Below are 19,789 nucleotides of genomic sequence, written 5' to 3' on the forward strand. Positions count from 1 at the left end.
TCTGAATAGATCAAGTGCTCTCCGATTCATGGCGGTCTAAGTCAAAAAGACCACCGTCCTCTTCATTGGGACATCCTACGCAAATAGGACAGGAAACCGACGTCCCTCGACAGGAACGTCTCCCTCTCTCAGGCAACCAAAGCTTCCCTTAGGGGGTGGCTTTCTTCCCACTTCATTATCGCATGGGAAATCCTTCCTACCCCCATCCTGGGAGGTGGTCACGACGGACGCGAGTCTGTCAGGGTGGGGAGCAGTCTTTCTCCACCACCGGGCTCAGGGTACGTGGACTCAGCAAGAGTCCTCGCTTCAGATCAATGTTCTGAAGATCAGGGCAGTGTATCTTGCCCTAAAAAGTGTTCCAGCAGTGGCTGGAAGGCAAGCAGATCCGAATTCAGTCAGACAACTCCACAGTGGTGGCTTACATCAACCACCAAGGCGGAACACGCAGTCGGCAAGCCTTCCAGGAAGTCCGGCGGACTTTGATGTGGGTGGAAGCCACGGCCTCCACCATCTCCGCAGTTCACATCCCGGGCGTCGAAAACTGGGAAGCAGACTTTCTCAGTCGCCAGGGCATGGACGCAGGGGAATGGTCTCTTCACCCGGGCGTGTTTCAGGAGATCTGTTGCCGCTGAGGGAGGCCGGACGTCGACCTAATGGCGTCCCGGCACAACAACAAGGTCATGGCATTCATGGCACGCTCTCACGATCACAGAGCTATGGCGGCAGACGCCTTAGTTCGGAATTGGTCGCAGTTTCAACTCCCTTATGTGTTTCCTCCGCTGGCACTGTTGCCCAGAGTGTTACGCACGATCAGGGCCGACTGCCGCCGCGCCATCCTCGTCACTCCAGACTGGCCGAGGAGGTCGTGGTACCCGGATCTGTGGCATCTCACGGTAGGCCAAACGTGGGCACTACCAGTCCGACCAGACTTGCTGTCTCAAGGGCCGTTTTTCCATTTGAATTCTGCGGCCCTCAACCTGACACTGTGGCCATTGAGTCCTAGATCTAGCGTCTTCAGGATTATCTCAAGAGGTCATTGCCACTATGAGACAGGTTAGGAAACAAACGTCCGCCAAGATCTACCACAGGACGTGGAAAAATTTCCTGTCGTGGTGCTCTGCTCGGGGTTTTTCTCCCTGGCCTTTTGCCTTGCCCATTTTTCTGTCCTTCCTTCAATCTGGACTGGAAAAGGGTTTGTCGCTCGGCTCCCTTAAGGGACAAGTCTCAGCGCTCTGTGTTTTTTCCAGTAGCGCCTAGCCAGACTTCCACAGGTATGCACGTTCCTGCAGGGGGTTGTCACATCGTTCATCCTTACAAGCGGCCGTTAGAACCCTGGGATCTGAACGGGGTGCTGATGGTTCTTCAGAAACCACCATTTGATCCAATAAGGGATATTTCTTTCTCACGCCTTTCGCAGAAAGTGATTTTCCTAGTAGCAGTCACTTCACTTCGGAGAGTGTCTGGGCTAGCAATGTTGTCGTGCAAAGCCCCTTTCCTGGTGTTCACCAGGACAAGGTGGTTCTGCGTCCGGTTCTGGAATTTCTCCCAAGGGTGGTACCCCCCTTTCATCTCAATCAGGATATCTCCTTACCCTCTTTTTGTCATCATCCAGTTCACCAATGTGAAAAGGATTTGCACTGGTTAGATCTGGTGAGAGCACTCAGGCTCTACATTTCTCGTACGGCGCCCCTGCGCCGCTCGGATGCACTCTTTGTCCTTGTCGCTGGCCAGCGTAAAGGGTCACAGGCTTCCAAATCAACCCTGGCCCGGTGGATCAAGGAACCAATTCTCGAAGCTTACCGGGTTGCCGGTTCCCTCAGGGCTCTAGGCCCATTCTACCAGAGCCGGGGGCGCGTCCTGGGCTTTGAGGCACCAGGCTACGTGTCAGCAGGTGTGTAAGGCGGCTACCTGGTCGAGCCTGCACACTTTCACGAAACACTATCAGGTGCATACCTATGCTTCGGCGGATGCCAGCCTAGGTAGACGAGTCCTCAAGGCGGCGGTTGCCCACCTGTAGGAAGAGGCCGTTTTACGGCTCTATTACGAGGTATTATTTTACCCACCCAGGGATTGCTTTTGGACATCCCAATTGTCTGGGTCTCCCAATAGAGCGACAAAGAAGAAGGGAATTTTGTTTACTTACCGTAAATTCCTTTTCTTCTAGCTCTAATTGGGAGACCCAGCACCCGCCCCTGTTTTTTTGTGTACACATGTTGTTCATGTTGTTTGGTTTCAGTTCTCCGATATTCCTTCGGATTGAATCTACTTTACACCAGTTTATAATCTTTTCCTCCTTCTTGCTTTTGCACCAAAACTGAGGAGCCCGTGGGAGCACGGGGGGTGTATAGGCAGAAGGGGAGGGGCTTAACACTTTTGAGTGTAATACTTTGTGCGGCCTCCGGAGGCATAGCCTATACACCCAATTGTCTGGGTCTCCCAATTAGAGCTAGAAGAAAAGGAATTTACGGTAAGTAAACAAAATTCCCTTCTTTACTTCAGTGACATTGTAAAATGCAAAGTATAATACAATCAGCTAATATTATCACTTTTTTTTATTGTTAAAATTCACTAATACACTTTAGATCAATATTTTAGCTAGATATCTTTTTTATAATACATTTTTATAAGTAAATACTTATATACTTGAGCAGTTTTAATGCATGTTTTTACCTAATTATTTTGTAGGTATTCTCACTGGCTGGTTCCACATTTAGTATACCATCGTCTCATATATTTGGAAGTCCTTTGTCAATGCCCCCTCTCCTCAGTCAGGCTGAGAATAATAGAACAGGTAACCTCATGTACTGTTATCTTAAATATGTCGTAATACAGAAATATGCAAGCCAGTGTATTGTTTTCATATTTTAAAAGCACAAGAAAACATAAGAGGTTTCTTTATCGCTTCATTTTTTGATAGCCAGCGTTGGTAAAACACTGACGGTGCTCTACCCAGCTCATCACAATTGCCCTGATGCAGTGGCTATTGGGGTAATATAAGGGGTTAATAATGGCTGTGATTTGTCAAAAAAATGACAGCTGCCATCAAGCTCTGGATTAGTAATGGGAGGTGTTTGAGACACCCCCCCATACTAATCTTGTAAGTAAAAAAAAAATAAAACGCCAAACACCAAAACAATTCTTTTTTTGAAATGAAATAGAAACACCATCTTTCACCCCTTTATTAACCCCCAAAACGCCCTAGCAAATGAGACGTAATATGTACAGAGTCCCATGACTATCACAGCTTTGCTACATACTGAAGTTGCATCATGCAGGCACATTAAAAAATGTCACAACGTGCTGCGGCTTCAGGCAGACACTAACTGAGCTAAAGCTGTGAGCGGTGACGTCACTGAGTTTGCCTGCGGTCACAGCTGGAGGTTCCCACTGTCCCCCACCTGTGACTGCAGGGAAACTCTCCTCAGGTGACCTCATTGAACTCAGTGACCTCACTTCTGGTGAGGTTGCTACTTCTAATAGGTGGCGCTAGAGGTCAAGTCCCCTTCCTCTCTGAAGAGGCAAATTGCATAAACATGTAGAACTGACCTCATTGTATAGAACTGTACTTAATTAGGAGAATTTCCTTTTGGATTTGCAATCGAACGATAAAACCTTGGGTTCCTTTCTGCAATTTTATTTGTAAAAAAATAAATGCTTTTAATAAAATGGATGACTGTTTTCATATTAAATAAGAACTTCTGTTCTTACACAGAGCCTGAATTGGAAGACTGCAGCTTTATATGTAGAGGTAGTTCTCCACGAGAAAGTTTGTCCTCTATGTAAGTAAACTTTGTATAGCAGAATTGCATAAAGTATTGTAATGCATGTTCCATGCTATCTAGTGTACATATCAATTCACACTAAGAAAAAGACTTTGTTTGCCAATAGGTCACCAATCAGCAGCCTGCCCCCGTTATACGATCCAAGTGGTGCCTCTACACAGAATGATAATGTACCACAGGTCACAGCCAACCTCGAACAACTACTGGAGAAACATGGAGAGGCAGGGGTTAACAGTAAGACTCTGCTTAATAAGGTTAATTAAGGGATAACTGTTTATTCTCATAGCAGGGGCTATAGGTGATATGAATGTAATTCGCATCCTGAAGGCCCATGTTGCACGTTTGTGTGGCCACCATACAGATGATTATTTCTTTGTCGCTCCATTGGGAGACCCAGACAATTGGGTGTATAGCTTCTGCCTCCGGAGGCCACACAAAGTATTACACTTTAAAAAGTGTAACCCCTCCCCTCTGCCTATACACCCTCCCGTGGATCACGGGCTCCTCAGTTTTATGCTTTGTGTGGAAGGAGGCACACATCCACTCATGCATTCTCATATTAGTTATGTCGGTTGGAAGAAAACAGGGCCCCCACGGGGCCCCCGGCATGTTCCCTTCTCACCCCACTACGTCGGCGGTGTTGTTAAGGTTGAGGTACCCATTGCGGGTACAAAGGCCGGGGCCTCATGCCGTCTCCTTCACATCCCTTAGCGGCTCTGGGAGAAGTGGGATCCTGAACGGTCATCCAGTTGCTGGGACCGTGCTCCCTCCGCAGCCCCTGTGGGAATCTGCCGGACCGGAGTCTATTCAACCTCAGGGACCGGGCCCTGCAACTCTAAGGTACTCTGTGTCCCCATTGGGGAATGTGCAGGAGCGCACCTTCTTCCCGGACGCTGCGGCAGCTGCTGAATTGAGAAGACCGGCGGACTTCCGCGCCGACCGTGCCTGCTCGTCGGGCGCGGTCTCAAATTTAGTCCCCGGCTTCATCGCGGCCTAGTCGCAAAAATCCCGCCCCTGGGCCTGCCTGTCAGGGGTAAGGGCGGGACTGCCGACCTGACGTCGGATGTGAGGGCTGGAGCATCCTGCATGTTTCCTCCCCCCTCACTGATCACTGTGGGGACCCCAGATTCCCGTACTTTCCTGGCGCCGCCCACGGCTCCACTCCTCCCCTGAGATCTCCGGCAGCCATTTTTTGGGCATTCTGCCGGTGGAAGATTCTCAGGAACAGCTCTGCAGCTCTAGGGGACCTAAAGCTGGGAATCTGGAGGCACACACTCCGCTTGTTAGCGGTCGGTAAGCCACACCGGTCACCCGGTGCTGGTCCCCCCTAGGGTGCCGGAATAGATACGTATTTATATATATATTTCTGTTCGGTCGGGCTGTATACCCTGTTTTTGCCCATATACCCTCAGTGATCACTCTCCTAGGAGACAACAGCATGTCGTCCACAAGGAGCAAAGCTGTTAAGGCACAGGGGTTTTTTGCGGCCTGTACCTCTTGTGGGGCTATGTTACCTGCGGGTTCCACCTACCCTCACTGTGAGCAATGCTCGACCCCTGTTTCACTTGCTCAGCCGGAGCCTCGGTCACTAGTGGACCCCTCGGCTCATGTAGACCCCCCTGCTCCCCCTGTCCAGGCGCCAGGGACAGAGTTCTCCTCTTTTGCTGAAAAACTCTCTGAGTCACTTTCACAATCCATGGCTCAGTCTATGGACAAATGGTCTGCCAAGCTGCTAGAAGCTTTGCAGTCCAGACCGGTCCTTACACAGGCCCCGGCCCCTGTTGGATCGTCACCTCCAGGCCCCTCTCGGTCCGAGCCGCAGCGCGCTCCCAGGTTGGGCCCTAGGTCCCACGCGGAGGACTCCTGCCAGGACCACAGTCCTAGACAGGCTAAGCGGGCTCGCTGGGAATCTTCCCCGACTTCTTCACGCTGCTCGGGTTCCCAGCTTGAGGACTCTCTGGAGGACGAGGCGGACGTCGCTGCTCAGGGTTCTGACCCTGACGTCGCCCTTAACCTTGATACACCTGAGGGGGACGCATTAGTGAATGATCTTATCTCGTCCATCAACCAGGTGTTGGATCTCTCTCCCCCGCCTCCTACTGTGGAGGAGTCGGCGTCTCAGCAGGAGAAACACCAGTTTCGGTTCCCCAAACGTACACGTAGTGCGTTCTTCAATCACTCTAATTTCAGAGACGCTGTCCAGAAGCCCAGAGCGGTCCCGGACAAGCGCTTTACTAAGCACCTCACTGACACGCGTTACCCCTTCCCCGCTGAAGTCATTAAGGGGTGGGCTCAATGTCCCAAGGTGGATCCTCCAGTCTCTGGATTGGCGGCTAGATCTGTGGTATCGGTGGCAGATGGCTCATCGCTAAAGGATGCCACTGACAGGCAGATAGAGCTCCTGGTGAAGTCCATCTATGAGGCCACGGGCGCGTCTTTTGCCCCGGCCTTTGCAGCCGTGTAGGCACTCCAAGCTATCTCGGCTTGTCTGACTGAGATTAATGCTGTCACACGTAATTCTGCTCCGCAAGTTGCGTCTTTGACTTCTCAAGCGTCAGCTTTTTCTTCCTACGCCATGAACGCAGTCCTAGACTCGGCTAGCCGTACAGCTGTGGCATCCGCTAACTCTGTGGCAGTCCGCAGGGCCATGTGGCTGCGCGAATGGAAGGCAAACTCTGCCTCCAAGAGGTTCTTAACCGGTTTGCCGTTTGCTGGCGAACGCTTGTTTGGCGAACGATTGGATGAGATTATTAAGGAATCTAAGGGAAAGGACTCATCCTTACCCCATTCCAGACCTAAGAGACCTCAACAACGGAAAATACAATCGAGGTTTCGGTCCATTCGTCCCTCCGCCAAGCCCCAATCCTCTTCGTCCAGCAGGCAGGAGAAAGGCCAGAGGAACTCCTATGCGTGGCGGTCCAAGTCACGCCCCCAAAAGGCCGCAGGAGGCACTGCCTCCAAGGCGGCCTCCTCATGACTCTCGGCATCCCCGAACCGCATCCTCGGTCGGTGGCAGGCTCTCCCGCTTTGGCGACGCCTGGTGGCCACATGTTCAAGACCGATGGGTGAGAGACATTCTGTCTCACGGTTACAGGATAGAGTTCAGCTCCCGTCCTGCGGCTCGTTTCTTCAGAACCTCTCCGCCCCCCGCTCAGGCCGACGCACTTTTTCAGGCGGTGGACGCTCTGAAGACAGAAGGAGTTGTGACCCCCGTTTCCCTTCAGGAACGCGGTCGCGGCTTTTACTCCAACTTGTTCGTGGTGCCAAAAAAGGACGGATCATTCCGTTCCGTTCTGGACCTCAAACTGCTCAACAGACACGTGAGAACCAGACGGTTTCGGATGGAATCTCTCCGCTCGGTCATCGCCTCGATGTCACAAGGAGACTTCCTAGCATCGATCGACATCAAAGATGCATATCTCCACGTGCCGATCGCACCCGAACATCAACGCTTCTTGCGTTTCGCCATCAGGGACGAACACCTTCAGTTCGTGGCATTGCCTTTCGGCCTGGCGACAGCCCCACGGGTTTTCACCAAAGTCATGGCATCCGTCGTGGCGGTCCTACACTCTCAGGGCCACTCGGTGATTCCCTACCTAGACGATCTCCTAGTCAGGGCCCCTTCTCGGGTGGCGTGTCAACACAGCCTTACAGTCGCTCTGACGACTCTCCAGCAGTTCGGGTGGATCATCAACTTCCCAAAATCCAAGTTGACACCGACCCAATCACTGACTTACCTCGGGATGGAGTTTCATACACAGTCAGCGGTAGTCATGCTACCGCTGGACAAACAGCCTTCTCTGCAGGCAGGGGTGCAATCTCTTCTTCGGAGTCAGTCACACCCCTTAAGGCGCCTCATGCACTTCCTGGGGAAGATGGTGGCAGCGATGGAGGCAGTGCCGTTCACGCAATTCCATCTACGGCAGCTCCAATGGGACATTCTCCACAAATGGGACAGGAGGTCGGCTTCCCTCGACAGGAACGTCTCTCTTTCCCTTGCAACCAAGACGTCACTTCAGTGGTGGCTCCTTCCCAATTCTCTATCGCAGGGAAAATCCTTCCTACCCCCAACCTGGGCTGTGGTCACCACGGACGCGAGCCTGTCAGGGTGGGGAGCGGTTTTTCTCCACCACAGGGCTCAGGGAACCTGAACTCCGATAGTCTTCCCTTCAGATCAATGTTCTGGAAATAAGGGCAGTGTATCTAGCCCTATTGGCTTTTCAGCGGTGGCTGGAGGGCAGGCAGATCCGTATCCAGTCGGACAACGCCACTGCCGTCGCATACATCAACCACCAAGGCGGCACTCGCAGTCGTCAAGCCTTCCAGGAAGTCCGGCGGATTCTGCAGTGGGTGGAAGCCACAGCCTCCACCATCTCCGCAGTTCACATCCCGGGCGTAGAAAACCGGGAAGCAGATTTTCTCAGTCGTCAGGGCATGGATGCGGGGGAATGGTCTCTGCACCCAGAAGTGTTTCGAGAGATCTGTCGCCGCTGGGGAACGCCGGACGTCGATCTCATGGCATCACGGCACAACAACAAAGTCCCAGCATTCATGGCACGGTCTCAGGATCACAGAGCTCTGGCGGCGGACGCGTTAGTTCAGGACTGGTCGCAGTTCCGACTGCCTTATGTGTTTCCTCCTCTGGCAATGCTGCCCAGAGTGTTACGCAAGATCAGGTCCGACTGCCGTCGCGCCATTCTCGTCGCTCCAGACTGGCCGAGGCGGTCGTGGTACCCGGATCTGTGGCATCTCACGGTGGGTCAGCCGTGGGCACTTCCAGATCGCCCAGACTTGCTGTCACAAGGGCCATTTTTCCATCTGAATTCTGTGGCCCTCAACCTGACTGTGTGGCCATTGAGTCCTGGCTCCTAGCGTCTTCAGGGTTATCTCAGGATGTCATTGCCACCATGAGACAGGCCAGGAAGCCAACGTCCGCCAAGATCTATTACAGGTCTTGGCAAATCTTCTTATCCTGGTGCTCTGATAACGGTTTCTCTCCATGGCCGTTTGCCTTACCCACTTTTCTTTCATTCCTCCAATCCGGAATGGACAAGGGTTTGTCACTCGGCTCTCTCAAGGGCCAAGTATCGGCGCTCTCCGCTCGGGATGTCTCTTTATCACGTCTTTCGCAAAAGGTGGCCTTTCTAGTGGCAATTACATCACTCCGGAGAGTGTCTGAGCTTGCAGCGCTATCATGCAAAGCCCCCTTCCTGGTGTTTCACCAGGATAAGGTGGTTCTGCGTCCGGTTCCGGAATTTCTCCCTAAGGTGGTATCTACTTTTCATCTCAATCAGGATATCTCCTTACCTTCATTTTGCCCTAATCCAATTCACCAATGTGAAAAGGATTTGCACTCTTTGGATCTGGTGAGAGCACTCCGGCTCTACGTGTCTCGCACGGCGCCCCTGCGTCGTTCAGATGCGCTCTTTGTCCTTGTCGCTGGCCAGCGTAAGGGTTCGCAGGCTTCCAAGTCAACCTTGGCTCGGTGGATCAAGGAACCGATTCTCGAAGCCTACCGTTCTTCTGGGCTTCCGCTTCCTTCAGGGCTGAAAGCCCATTCTACCAGAGCCGTGGGTGCGTCCTGGGCATTGCGGCACCGGGCTATGGCTCAGCAGGTGTGTCAGGCAGCGACGTGGTCTAGTCTGCACACTTTTACAAAACACTATCAAGTGCATACCTATGCTTCGGCAGACGCCAGTCTAGGTAGGCGAGTCCTTCAGGCGGCGGTTGCCCACCTGTAAGAGGAGGGCCGTTTCGGCTCTTGTTATTGAGGTATTCTTTTACCCACCCAGGGACTGCTTTTGGACATCCCAATTGTCTGGGTCTCCCAATGGAGCGACAAAGAAGAAGGGAATTTTGTTTACTTACCGTAAATTCCTTTTCTTCTAGCTCCTATTGGGAGACCCAGCACCCGCCCCTATTCCCTTCGGGCTGGTTGTTCTTTTGTGTACACATGTTGTTCATGTTGAATTGTTCTTTTGGTTCATGGTTCAGTTCTCCGAACATCCTTCGGATTGAATTTACCCTAGACCAATTTATAAGTTTTCTCCTTCCTGCTTTTGCACCAAAACTGAGGAGCCCGTGATCCACGGGAGGGTGTATAGGCAGAGGGGAGGGGTTACACTTTTTAAAGTGTAATACTTTGTGTGGCCTCCGGAGGCAGAAGCTATACACCCAATTGTCTGGGTCTCCCAATAGGAGCTAGAAGAAAAGGAATTTACGGTAAGTAAACAAAATTCCCTTCTTTTTTATATATATATATATATATATATATATATATATATATATATATATATATAATATCTTTTCTCTGTTTTGTGGCTGCTCGCATGTATTTTTCATGTCACAAAAAAGAAGAGTGGTACATAGTGCAAGAACTGGGGTGGAAAATTACTAATTTGTGTGGACAGTTCTGGGACTTGGCGAGGTGAGGGTCTTCTAAGGCCACTTTCATATTTTGTTTAAACCTCTGTTCAGTGGTCCCGTTGGAGATTCCGTCCACACCCCCACTCAAAACGTGTTTCGGACGCATGCGCTGACAGGGCCACTGACTATAATGGAGCAGATGGAGTCAGCATGTGCTCTGTCGTGCACCACTTTTGGGCGTATACGCTTTCTGCAGGCAAACACCCGGACGTAGTAAGCTACATCTGTGTGTCGGCCTGGAGAAAGCGTATACTCCCGAAAATGGTGCAAGACAGAGCACACACTGACTCCATCTGCTCCATTATAGTCAATGGCCCTGTCGACGCATGCGTCCGAAACACGTTTTGTGGGGGTGGGGGGGGTGTTTCGGATGGAAGCTACGACGGGACCACTGAAGGGAGGTAAGAACGAAATGTGAAAGCGGCCTAACTCCTGTCTGGTACTTGAGAAAGATGAGGTGGTCATGCATTAGCGCGGCTACCATCATTGTAGTGCTTGGGAGCAATGAAACACTTGGCTATTTCAGCCGTTCACATAAACTACAATGGGGTGAGCCACATAGATTCATGGTCTCTATTTCTGGTAGAAAACCGGAGAAGAGCACCCCTATTTCTCTCGAGAGGTAGGAGACCTGAAAATGGAATCTGTCAGACATTTGCGGATTAACACATAAATGTCTCACTATGTAATACCCATTGAATTGTAACGTTTTAATATGGACTTTAGAAATGGTTGAGTCTGACAATGTTGCCCCCACACCAGAAAAGCCTGCACTCCAAAGGATCGGAAGAAGATATGACTATGGGAATATTAGAGAATAATGGGTATCTGTAGGGAGGGCTAAAGGACACGTAGAAATGTATGTGACAGAATTCGAGTATCAGATTAGACTCTGGTGATGGCCGTGATGAAGGAATATATAGAAGAATATAATAAGAATTTGGCAGCTTTGTATTAACCCCTTCACCCCCGGCCGATTTTACGTTTTCTGGCTGTTGGTTTTTTTTTTGCTCCCCCTTCTTCCGAGAGCTGTAACTTTTTTATATTTCAGTCAATCTTGCCATGTGAGGGCTTGTTTTTTGTGGAATAAGTTGTACTTTTAAATGAAACCATGAGTTTTACAATATAGTGTACTGGAAAACGGCAAAAATTGCAAAAAAAAAGTGCGATTTGCGTGATTGTTTTTGAGATTTTATTCACTGTGTTCACTATATGGTAAAACTGATGTGTGGGTGTGATGCCTCAGGTCAGAGCGGGTTCGTAGATGCCAAACCTGTATAGGTTTACTTTTTATGTAAGGGGTTAAAAAAAATCAGAAGTTTGTCCAAAAAAGTGGCGTACGTTTTGCGCCATTTTCCCTGACCCGTAGCATTCTCATTTTTCGGGATTTATGGCTCAGTGACTGCTTATTTTTTGCATCTCAAGCTGACGTTTATTAGTACCATTTTCTTTGTCGCTCCATTGGGAGACCCAGACAATTGGGTGTATAGCTATTGCCTCTGGAGGCCACACAAAGTATTACACTTAAAAGTGTAAGGCCCCTCCCCTTCTGGCTATACACCCCCAGTGGGATCACTGGCTCACCAGTTTTGTGCTTTGTGCGAAGGAGGCAACACATCCACGCATAGCTCCACTTTTTAGTCAGCAGCAGCTGCTGACTATGTCGGATGGAAGAAAAGAGGACACATATAGTGTCCCCAGCATGCTCCCTTCTCACCCCACTGTATGTCGGAGGTGTTTGTAAGGTTGAGGTACCCATTGCGGGTACGGCGGCAGGAGCCCACATGCTGATTCCTTCCCCATCCCTTTTTACAGGGCTCTGGGTGAAGTGGGATTTACCGGTCTCCAGGCACTGAGACCGTGCTCCATCTACAGCCCCTGGAGAAGATGCTGGATGGAGCGGAGTACATCAGGGACATGGCCCTGCTTCCTCAAGGTACTCTGTGTCCCCGTGCATTTGGCGCTCACACCGCAGCATGCTGGGTGTTGTAGTGCGCCGGGGGACATCAGCGCTGCGGCGCCTGTGCCATGGCCTCATTCAGCTTTGCTGAAGCAGGCTCACTTATGGGAATTGGTCGCGCCGGCCGCTGGGACTGCGGCGCGGCTGGCACTTGTAGTGCGCCGGGGACTTCAGCGCGGCCTGCGCTTTTACGGCGGCCGCGCTGATAACTAGAGTCCCCGGCTTTTGCGGCCTGCTTCCGTTCGTTCCCGCCCCCAGACCTGCCAGTCAGGAGAGGGGCGGGACGCTGGCCACTTCCAGGAATCGGTCGCGCCGGCCGCTGGCAGCGGCGCGGCTGGCACTTGTGGTGCGCCGGGGACTTCAGCGCGGCCCGCGCTTTTACGGCGGCCGCGCTGATAACTAGAGTCCCCGGCTTTTGCGGCCTGCTTCCGTTCGTTCCCGCCCCCAGACCTGCCAGTCAGGAGAGGGGCGGGACGCTGGCCACTTCTATGAATCGGTCGCGCCGGCCGCTGGAACTGCGGCGCGGCTGGCACTTGTGGTGCGCCGGGGACTTCAGCGCGGCCCGCGCTTTTACGGCGGCCGCGCTGTTAACTCGAGTCCCCGGCTTCTGGGCCTAGTCTCCCTTCGTTACCGCCCACAGCCCTGACAGTCAGGGTAGGGGCGTGACGCTGCATAGAGCAGAGCTGAGAGCTGGAGTATGTTTTGCATACTCCACCCCTCTCACTGTGTGCACTGTGAATCCGGATTCCCGCACTTTCTCAGGCACGCCCACGGCTTCCTTCTCTACAAGGACACCGGCAGCCATTAGTGTCAGTTTCTGTACGATACAGAGACAAGTGTGGAAGACCCTGGCATTCTGATAGTCACACAATCGCTGTAACAGGCGTTAAGCAGCACCTGTGGTGCTAACCCCACTAGTGCAGAAGTGCACTTATAGATATGCTTGTACTATATACATTGCACTGTTTGGTCGCACGTTGTATATACCCTCCTGGATTATGCGGAGGAGTTATCAGCATATTCTCTGTGTAAAACAAAGGTGCAGAACCACATGTTTTTCTATACAGCTGGTACAGCATGTACGGCTATACGGCCGGCAGGTACATAGACTCCCATTGTATGCACTAATGGCCAGGGGATGAGGACGGTGTCTGCAGTATTTACTGACAGTTTTTCTGAGACTATGGCTATGATACTAGAAGCCTAGCAGTCCGGACATGTCTCTCACAATATGGGCACTGTTGAATCATTGATCCATGGCCCCCCTCAGTGTGAATAACTAACAGCTCCGGGAATGTCACACGCATCCCAGAGTCACGGCTCTGCACGGACGTCAGTCCCAGACAGCCTAAGTGGGCTCGCTATGAGCGGCCTCGGTTTCATCAGGGTCCTAACAGAAGGACTCGCTGTGTAATGAGGCGGAAGTAGCGGCTCAGGATTCTGATCCTGAGACCGCTCTCAATCTGGATACACCTGATTGTGACGCCATAGTAAATAATCTTATAGCGTCCATCTATAGAATGTGGGTTATTTCTCACAGCTCCTCCAGTGGAGGAGTCAGCTTCACGTATTTTTCTGGACCACTCTGCCTTCAGAGAGGCAGTCCAGGAACACCACGCTTATCCAGATATGCGCTTCTCCAAACGGCTTAGGATACACGTTATCCCTGTCCCCTGACTTGGTCAAGGACTGGACCCAATGTCCCGAGCGGCATCCTCCAATCTCCAGGCTTGTAGCTAGATCCATAGTTGCAGTGGGAGATGGAACTGCAAACTCAAAGATGCCACTGACAGACAGATGGATCTCTGGTCGAAAGCCATCTATGAGGCTGTCGGCGCACCGTTGGCTCCGGCATTCTCTCCCTTGGGGCACTCCAAGCTATTTCAGCTTGTCTTACACAGATTGACACGGTTACACGTACATCTGTGCCGCAGGTGGCATCCTTAACCTCTCAAATGTCTGCATTTGTTTCTTACGCGATTCAGGTTGTCCTGGACTCTGCGAACCGTGCGGCGGTAGCCTCCGCTACTCCGTGTTTTTAAGCAGAGCCTGGTCTGCTCGTTAAGTGAATGGAAGGCAGATTCTGCTTCCAAAAAAGGTTGCCTAACCAGTTGCCTTTTTCTGCTGACCGACTGTTTGGTGAGCGTTGGATGTAACCATTAAACAGTCCAGGGGTAAGGATTCATCCTTTCCTCAGCCCGGACACAACAAACCCCAACAGAGCAAAAAGGATCAGAGGAGCTAAGATTCTTAGCGGGCTCAGTCTCGCCCAAAAAAGCGACAGTCTGAAAACCCGCTTCCACGGCTTCCTCATGACTTGCGGCCTCGGTCGGTAGCAGGCTCTCCCGCCTTGGCGATATTTAGCTGCCATAGGTCAATGACCATTGAGTGTGAGACATTCTGTCTCACGGGTACAGGATAGAGCTCACTTCTCGTCCTCCAACTCGATTCTTCAGAATTTCTCCACCTCCCGGCCGGGCCGCTGCTCTTCTGCAAACAGGGTGCACTCTATAGGCAGAAAGAGTGATGACCCCCGTTCCTCTTCAGGAACAAGGTCACGGTTTTTACCCCAAATTCTTTGCGGTACCTATAACAACGGGCCGTTCCGTCCCGTTCTGGATCTAAAAATGCTCAGCAAGCTCGTGGACACCAGGCGGTTCCGGATGGAATCCCTCCGCCATGTCATCGCCTCAAGGTCCCAAGGATATTTCCTAGCATCATTAGGCATCAAGGATGCTTATCCACACGTGCCGATTGATCCAGAGCACTAGCGTTTCTACGCTTCGTTATAGGAGACGAACACCCTCTGTTCGTAGCTCTACCTTCCGGCTAGCGACAGTCCAACTGGTCTTCGCCAAGGTCAGGGCAGCAGTAGTCACAGTCCTGCACTCTCAGGGTCACTCTGTGGTCCCGTATTTAGACGATCTACTTGTCAAGGCACTCTCTTAGGAAACATGCCAACACTGCCCGAACGTTGCGCTGGAGACTCTCTAGAGTTTTGGGTGGATCATCAACTTTTTAAAGTCAGATCCGACCCCGACCCTATCGATAACATATCTAGGCATAGAGTTTCTTACTCTCTCAGCGATAGTGAAGCTGCCGCTAGACAAACAGCATTCACTACGGGCTGCAAGCTCTTCTTTAAGAACCAGTCGCACACATTGAGACGCCTCATGCACTTCCTACGTAAGATGGTAGCAATGGAGGCAGTTCCTTTCGCGCAGTTTTACTGCGTCCACTACAATGGGACATTCTCCGCCAATGGGACGAGGAGTCGACGTCCCTCAACAGAGTCGTCGTTCTTTCTCAGGCGGCCAAGGAATCTCTACGGTGGTGGCTTCTTCTCACCTCTTGGTCAAAAAGAAGGTCCTTCCTATCCCCGTCCTGGGCGATAGTTACGACAGACGCGAGTCTATCAGGGTGGGGAGCAGTTTTTCTCCACTACAGCGCTCAGGGTACGTGGACTCAGCAAGAGTCCACTCTTCAGATCAATGTTCTTGAACACAGAGCAGTGTATCTTGCCCTACAATCCTTCCAACAGCGGCTGGAAAGCAAGCATATCCGACTTCAGTCGGACAGCTCCACAGCGGTGGCATACATCAACCACCAAGGAAGAACGCGCAACCGGCAAGCCTTCCAGGAAGTCCGGCAGGTTCTGATGTGGGTGGAAGACACGGCATCCACCATATCCACAATTCACATCCCAAGTGTGGAAACTAGGAAGCTGACTTCCTAAGTCGCTGAGGTGTGGCCGAAAGAGTATGGTCTCCTCACCCGGACGGGTTTCAGGAGATCTGGCGCCGCTGACAGAGGCCGGACGTCGATCTAATGGCGTCACGGCACAACAACAATGTGCCAGCTTCATGGCACGGTTTCACAATCATCGAGCTCTGGCGGCAAATGCCTTAGTTCAGCATTGGTCGCAGTTCCAGCTACCTTAGGTGCCACCTCTGGCATTGTTGCCCAGAGTACTGCGCTAGATCAAGACCGACTGCGGCCGCGCCATCCTCGTCGCTACAAATTGGCCGAGGATGTTGTGGTACTCGGTTCTGTGGTGCCTCACGGTAGGCTAACCGGGGGCACTACCAGACCAATCAGACTGGCTGTCTCAAGGGCCATTCTTCCATTTGAATTCTACGGCCCTCAACCGGATGGTGTGGCATTGAGTCCTGGAACCTAGTGTCGTCAGGATTACCTCAGGACGTGGTTGCCACCATGAGACAGGCTAGCATACCAACGTCCGCCAAGATTGACCACAGGACGTGGAAGATGTTCTTATCTCGGTGCTCGGCGCAGGGTGTTTCTCCCTGGCCGGTTGCATCGTCTATGTTTCCTTCCTTCCTGCAATCTAGGTAGGAAAATGGGTTGTCGCTCAGTTCCCTTTAGGGACAAGTCTCAGCGCTATCTGTATTTTTTCAGAAACGACGACTTCCTCAGGTACGCACGTTCCTACGGGGAGTTTGTCTTCTCAGCACTCCGTACAAGCGGCCGTTAGAGCCCTGAGATCTGAACAAGGTTCTAATTGCTCTCCAGATGCCGCCTTTCGAGCCTTTGAAGGATGTCTCCCTTCCCGTTTTTCACGGGAAGTGGCCTTCTAGTAACGGTCTCGTCTCTTAGGAGAGTTTCCGAGCTAGCAACGCTCTCATACAAACTCCCTTCCTGGTCCTTCACCAGGACAGGGTAGTTCTGCGTTCGGTTCCGGAATTTCTCCCTAAGGTGGTATCCCATTTTCATATCAATCAGGATATCACCTCACCTTCTTTGTGTCCTCGTCCAGTCCATCAATTTCAGAAAGATTTGCATCTGTTGGTTCTGGTGAGAGCACTCAGGTTCTACTTCCCGCATGGCGCTCCTGCGCCACCCGGATGCACTCTTTGTCCTTGTCGCTGGTCGGCGTAAACAGTCGCAAGCTTCCAGATCCACCCTTGCTCGGGGGCTCGAGGAACCAATTCTTGAAACCTACAGTTCTACTGGGCTTCTGGTTCTCTCAAGGCCGAAGGCCCATTCTACCAGAGCCGTGGGTGCATCCTGGGCATTACGGCACCAGGCTACGGCTCAGCAGGTGTGTCAGGCACCCACCTGGTCGAGTCTACTTACTTTTACCAAGCATTATCAGATGCATACCTACGCTTCGGCAGACGCCAGCCTAGGTAGATAAGTCATTCAGGCGGCGGTTGGCCACCTGTAGGAGAGGGCCGTTTGACGGCCCTATCATGAGGTATTCTTTTACCCACCCAGGGATTGCTTTTGGACATCCCAATTGTCTGGGTCTCCCAATGGAGCGACAAAGAAGAAGGGAATTTTGTTTACTTACCGTAAATTCCTTTTCTTCTAGCTCCAATTGGGAGACCCAGCACCCGCCCTGTTTTCTCGGGGTTTTTCTGTTTTTTCGGATACACATGTTGTTCATGTGGTATGGTTCAGTTCTCCGATGTTTCCTCGGATTGAATTGGTCTTTAAACCAGTTATTGGCTTTCCTCCTTCTTGCTTTGGCACTAAAACTGGTGAGCCAGTGATCCCACTGGGGGTGTATAGCCAGAAGGGGAGGGGCCTTACACTTTTAAGTGTAATACTTTGTGTGGCCTCCAGAGGCAATAGCTATACACCCAATTGTCTGGGTCTCCCAATTGGAGCTAGAAGAAAAGGAATTTACGGTAAGTAAACAAAATTCCCTTCTTTGCGAAGATGCTACGTTTTGATTGCCTGTTATGGCATTTTGCGCAAAGTTTTCAGCGACCAAAAACCGTAATTTTGGTGTTTTGGATTTTTTTTGCCGCTACACCATGTATTGATCAGATTAATTGATGTTATAATTTGATAGATCGGGCGTTTCTGAACACGGCAATACCAAATATGTGTATATTTTTTAATTTTTTTTAACCCTTTAATTTTCAATGGAGTGAAAAGGGGGTGATTTAAACTTAAAGGTTTTTTTATTTTTTTTTAATTTTTCAAAACTTTTTTTTTACTTTTTAATTTTTTTTTTTAATTTTACTAATTCCCCCCTAGGGGGCTGTAAGGATCAGCAGTCTGATCGCTCATTCTTTTCTCCCAATCAGAGCAGCACCGCTCAGATCGGGAGAAATGATCATCTCTTGTAACATGCAGTACTCGACTGCTGATTACATGACCTAAGTCGTGTGAGCTAAAGGAGTCATCACATGGCCCTGTGCTACCAAGACAACCATCGGATCCATGTGATCATGTCCCATGACTTCCGGTGGCGGCCAGTGAGTAAACCTTTACCGCGATCGCCATTAAAATGCGCTGTCACATTTTGACCGCCATTTAAGAGGTTAACAGGTACGGGTGGATAGCAATTCCACTCATGCCTGCAAGGCACACATGTCAGCTGTATAAATCAGCTGACGTGCGCGGACCTCCACCGGCAGCCCGCAGCAGCCGTTGGGGATTAACACTATGACCACTAGGACGTAACTCTACTGCCCATGGTCATTAAGGGGGTTAAAGGGAACCTGTCAACTGATACATGATGCCAAAACCGTGAGCAGCATGTATCAGCCACTGGATGCACAGTCACCTTGATGTATGTTTAACTCTGACATGCTGCAGCATTTCAGAGAAGAACATACTTTTAATAGCTGCCGAGGATCGAGCCGTGCTATTGACTAGTTGTACAGGTGGGTCCCTAGCAGCTACTCCCTTCCTGCTGACAGTGACTGACAAGTCTCTGCCTATACGCTTGTCAGTCACTGTCAGTGGGCAGGGAGAAGCCGCCCGGGACCCGCTTGTACGACTAGTCAGTTGCACAGCTCGGTCCTCTGCAGCTATTAAAAGTATGCTTTTCTCTGAAACGCCACATCATTTCAGAGTTATCATACATCACTGTGATTGTACAGTCAGTGGCTCATACATGCTGCCCAAACCGTGGGTATCCTCTATCCCTTTGATGCAGAATGTGGTTAAAAAATGATAAAGTTTACAAAACTAGAGAATAAAATTATTTCTGAAAGTATTATGTTCTATATTATAAAATATGACGTGTAGTATTAGAGATTGGATAGGATTAGTTGCGGGTTATGAATCAGACTAGTCAGACTAAGATCCATTACAAGTGGCAGAAATAAGTACACCCTGGCCTAAGTAGAGTCATTTTGCACTGTTTAGTGTAAGTTTTATGTTGGGACTGCAACCACCACATTATGAAAATGATCATTCTTCATTCTAATTCTGCCTTCACAGTTGTGGACATGCTCCAGGCATTACACTCCCTGCAAAAAGAGAACCGCTCATTGCAAGACCAAATCTTGAGCCTGACAGCTCGGAAGGAGAAGCTGCAGCTACTGAATGTTCAGCTTGCTTGTCCATTTCCCCCTACTTTACCAGCAATTAATGTCCCTCATGGTGAGTCCTCGATTTATGTTTATCCTTATATTTAAGCAGTTTCTACAAAAATTAATTCTTCATCCAAATTGCTTCCCTTTTCCTTCCCCTATGTATCTACAGTGAGCTCCCAAGACACTTTGAGCAATAAGAGTCCGAATTCCAAGAGCAGCATTCGTACTGAAAACTCTCCTTCTGAGGTGGGGATGTTACACTATAATAGTTTTCAACAGAAGCAAATTCCCTTCTTGTACTGACCATCTTACCACACCTTACC

General features: G+C 50.7%; 1 protein-coding gene across 1 annotated transcript in view; it reads left to right on the forward strand.

Annotated features, from left to right (window-relative positions):
* MLLT6 (MLLT6, PHD finger containing) overlaps window positions 1-19,789 on the forward strand; it is a 124,926-nt gene that overhangs the window by 86,139 nt on the left and 18,998 nt on the right. The window contains exons 12-16 of the mRNA XM_075350101.1: window positions 2,686-2,791; window positions 3,713-3,779; window positions 3,889-4,016; window positions 19,372-19,533; window positions 19,636-19,712. Coding sequence (XP_075206216.1) covers window positions 2,686-2,791; window positions 3,713-3,779; window positions 3,889-4,016; window positions 19,372-19,533; window positions 19,636-19,712 — 540 coding nt within the window. The remainder of the gene's footprint in view (window positions 1-2,685; window positions 2,792-3,712; window positions 3,780-3,888; window positions 4,017-19,371; window positions 19,534-19,635; window positions 19,713-19,789) is intronic.

Source organism: Anomaloglossus baeobatrachus, chromosome 5, assembly GCF_048569485.1.
Source record: "Anomaloglossus baeobatrachus isolate aAnoBae1 chromosome 5, aAnoBae1.hap1, whole genome shotgun sequence".
NCBI classification, from domain to species: Eukaryota; Metazoa; Chordata; class Amphibia; order Anura; family Aromobatidae; genus Anomaloglossus; species Anomaloglossus baeobatrachus.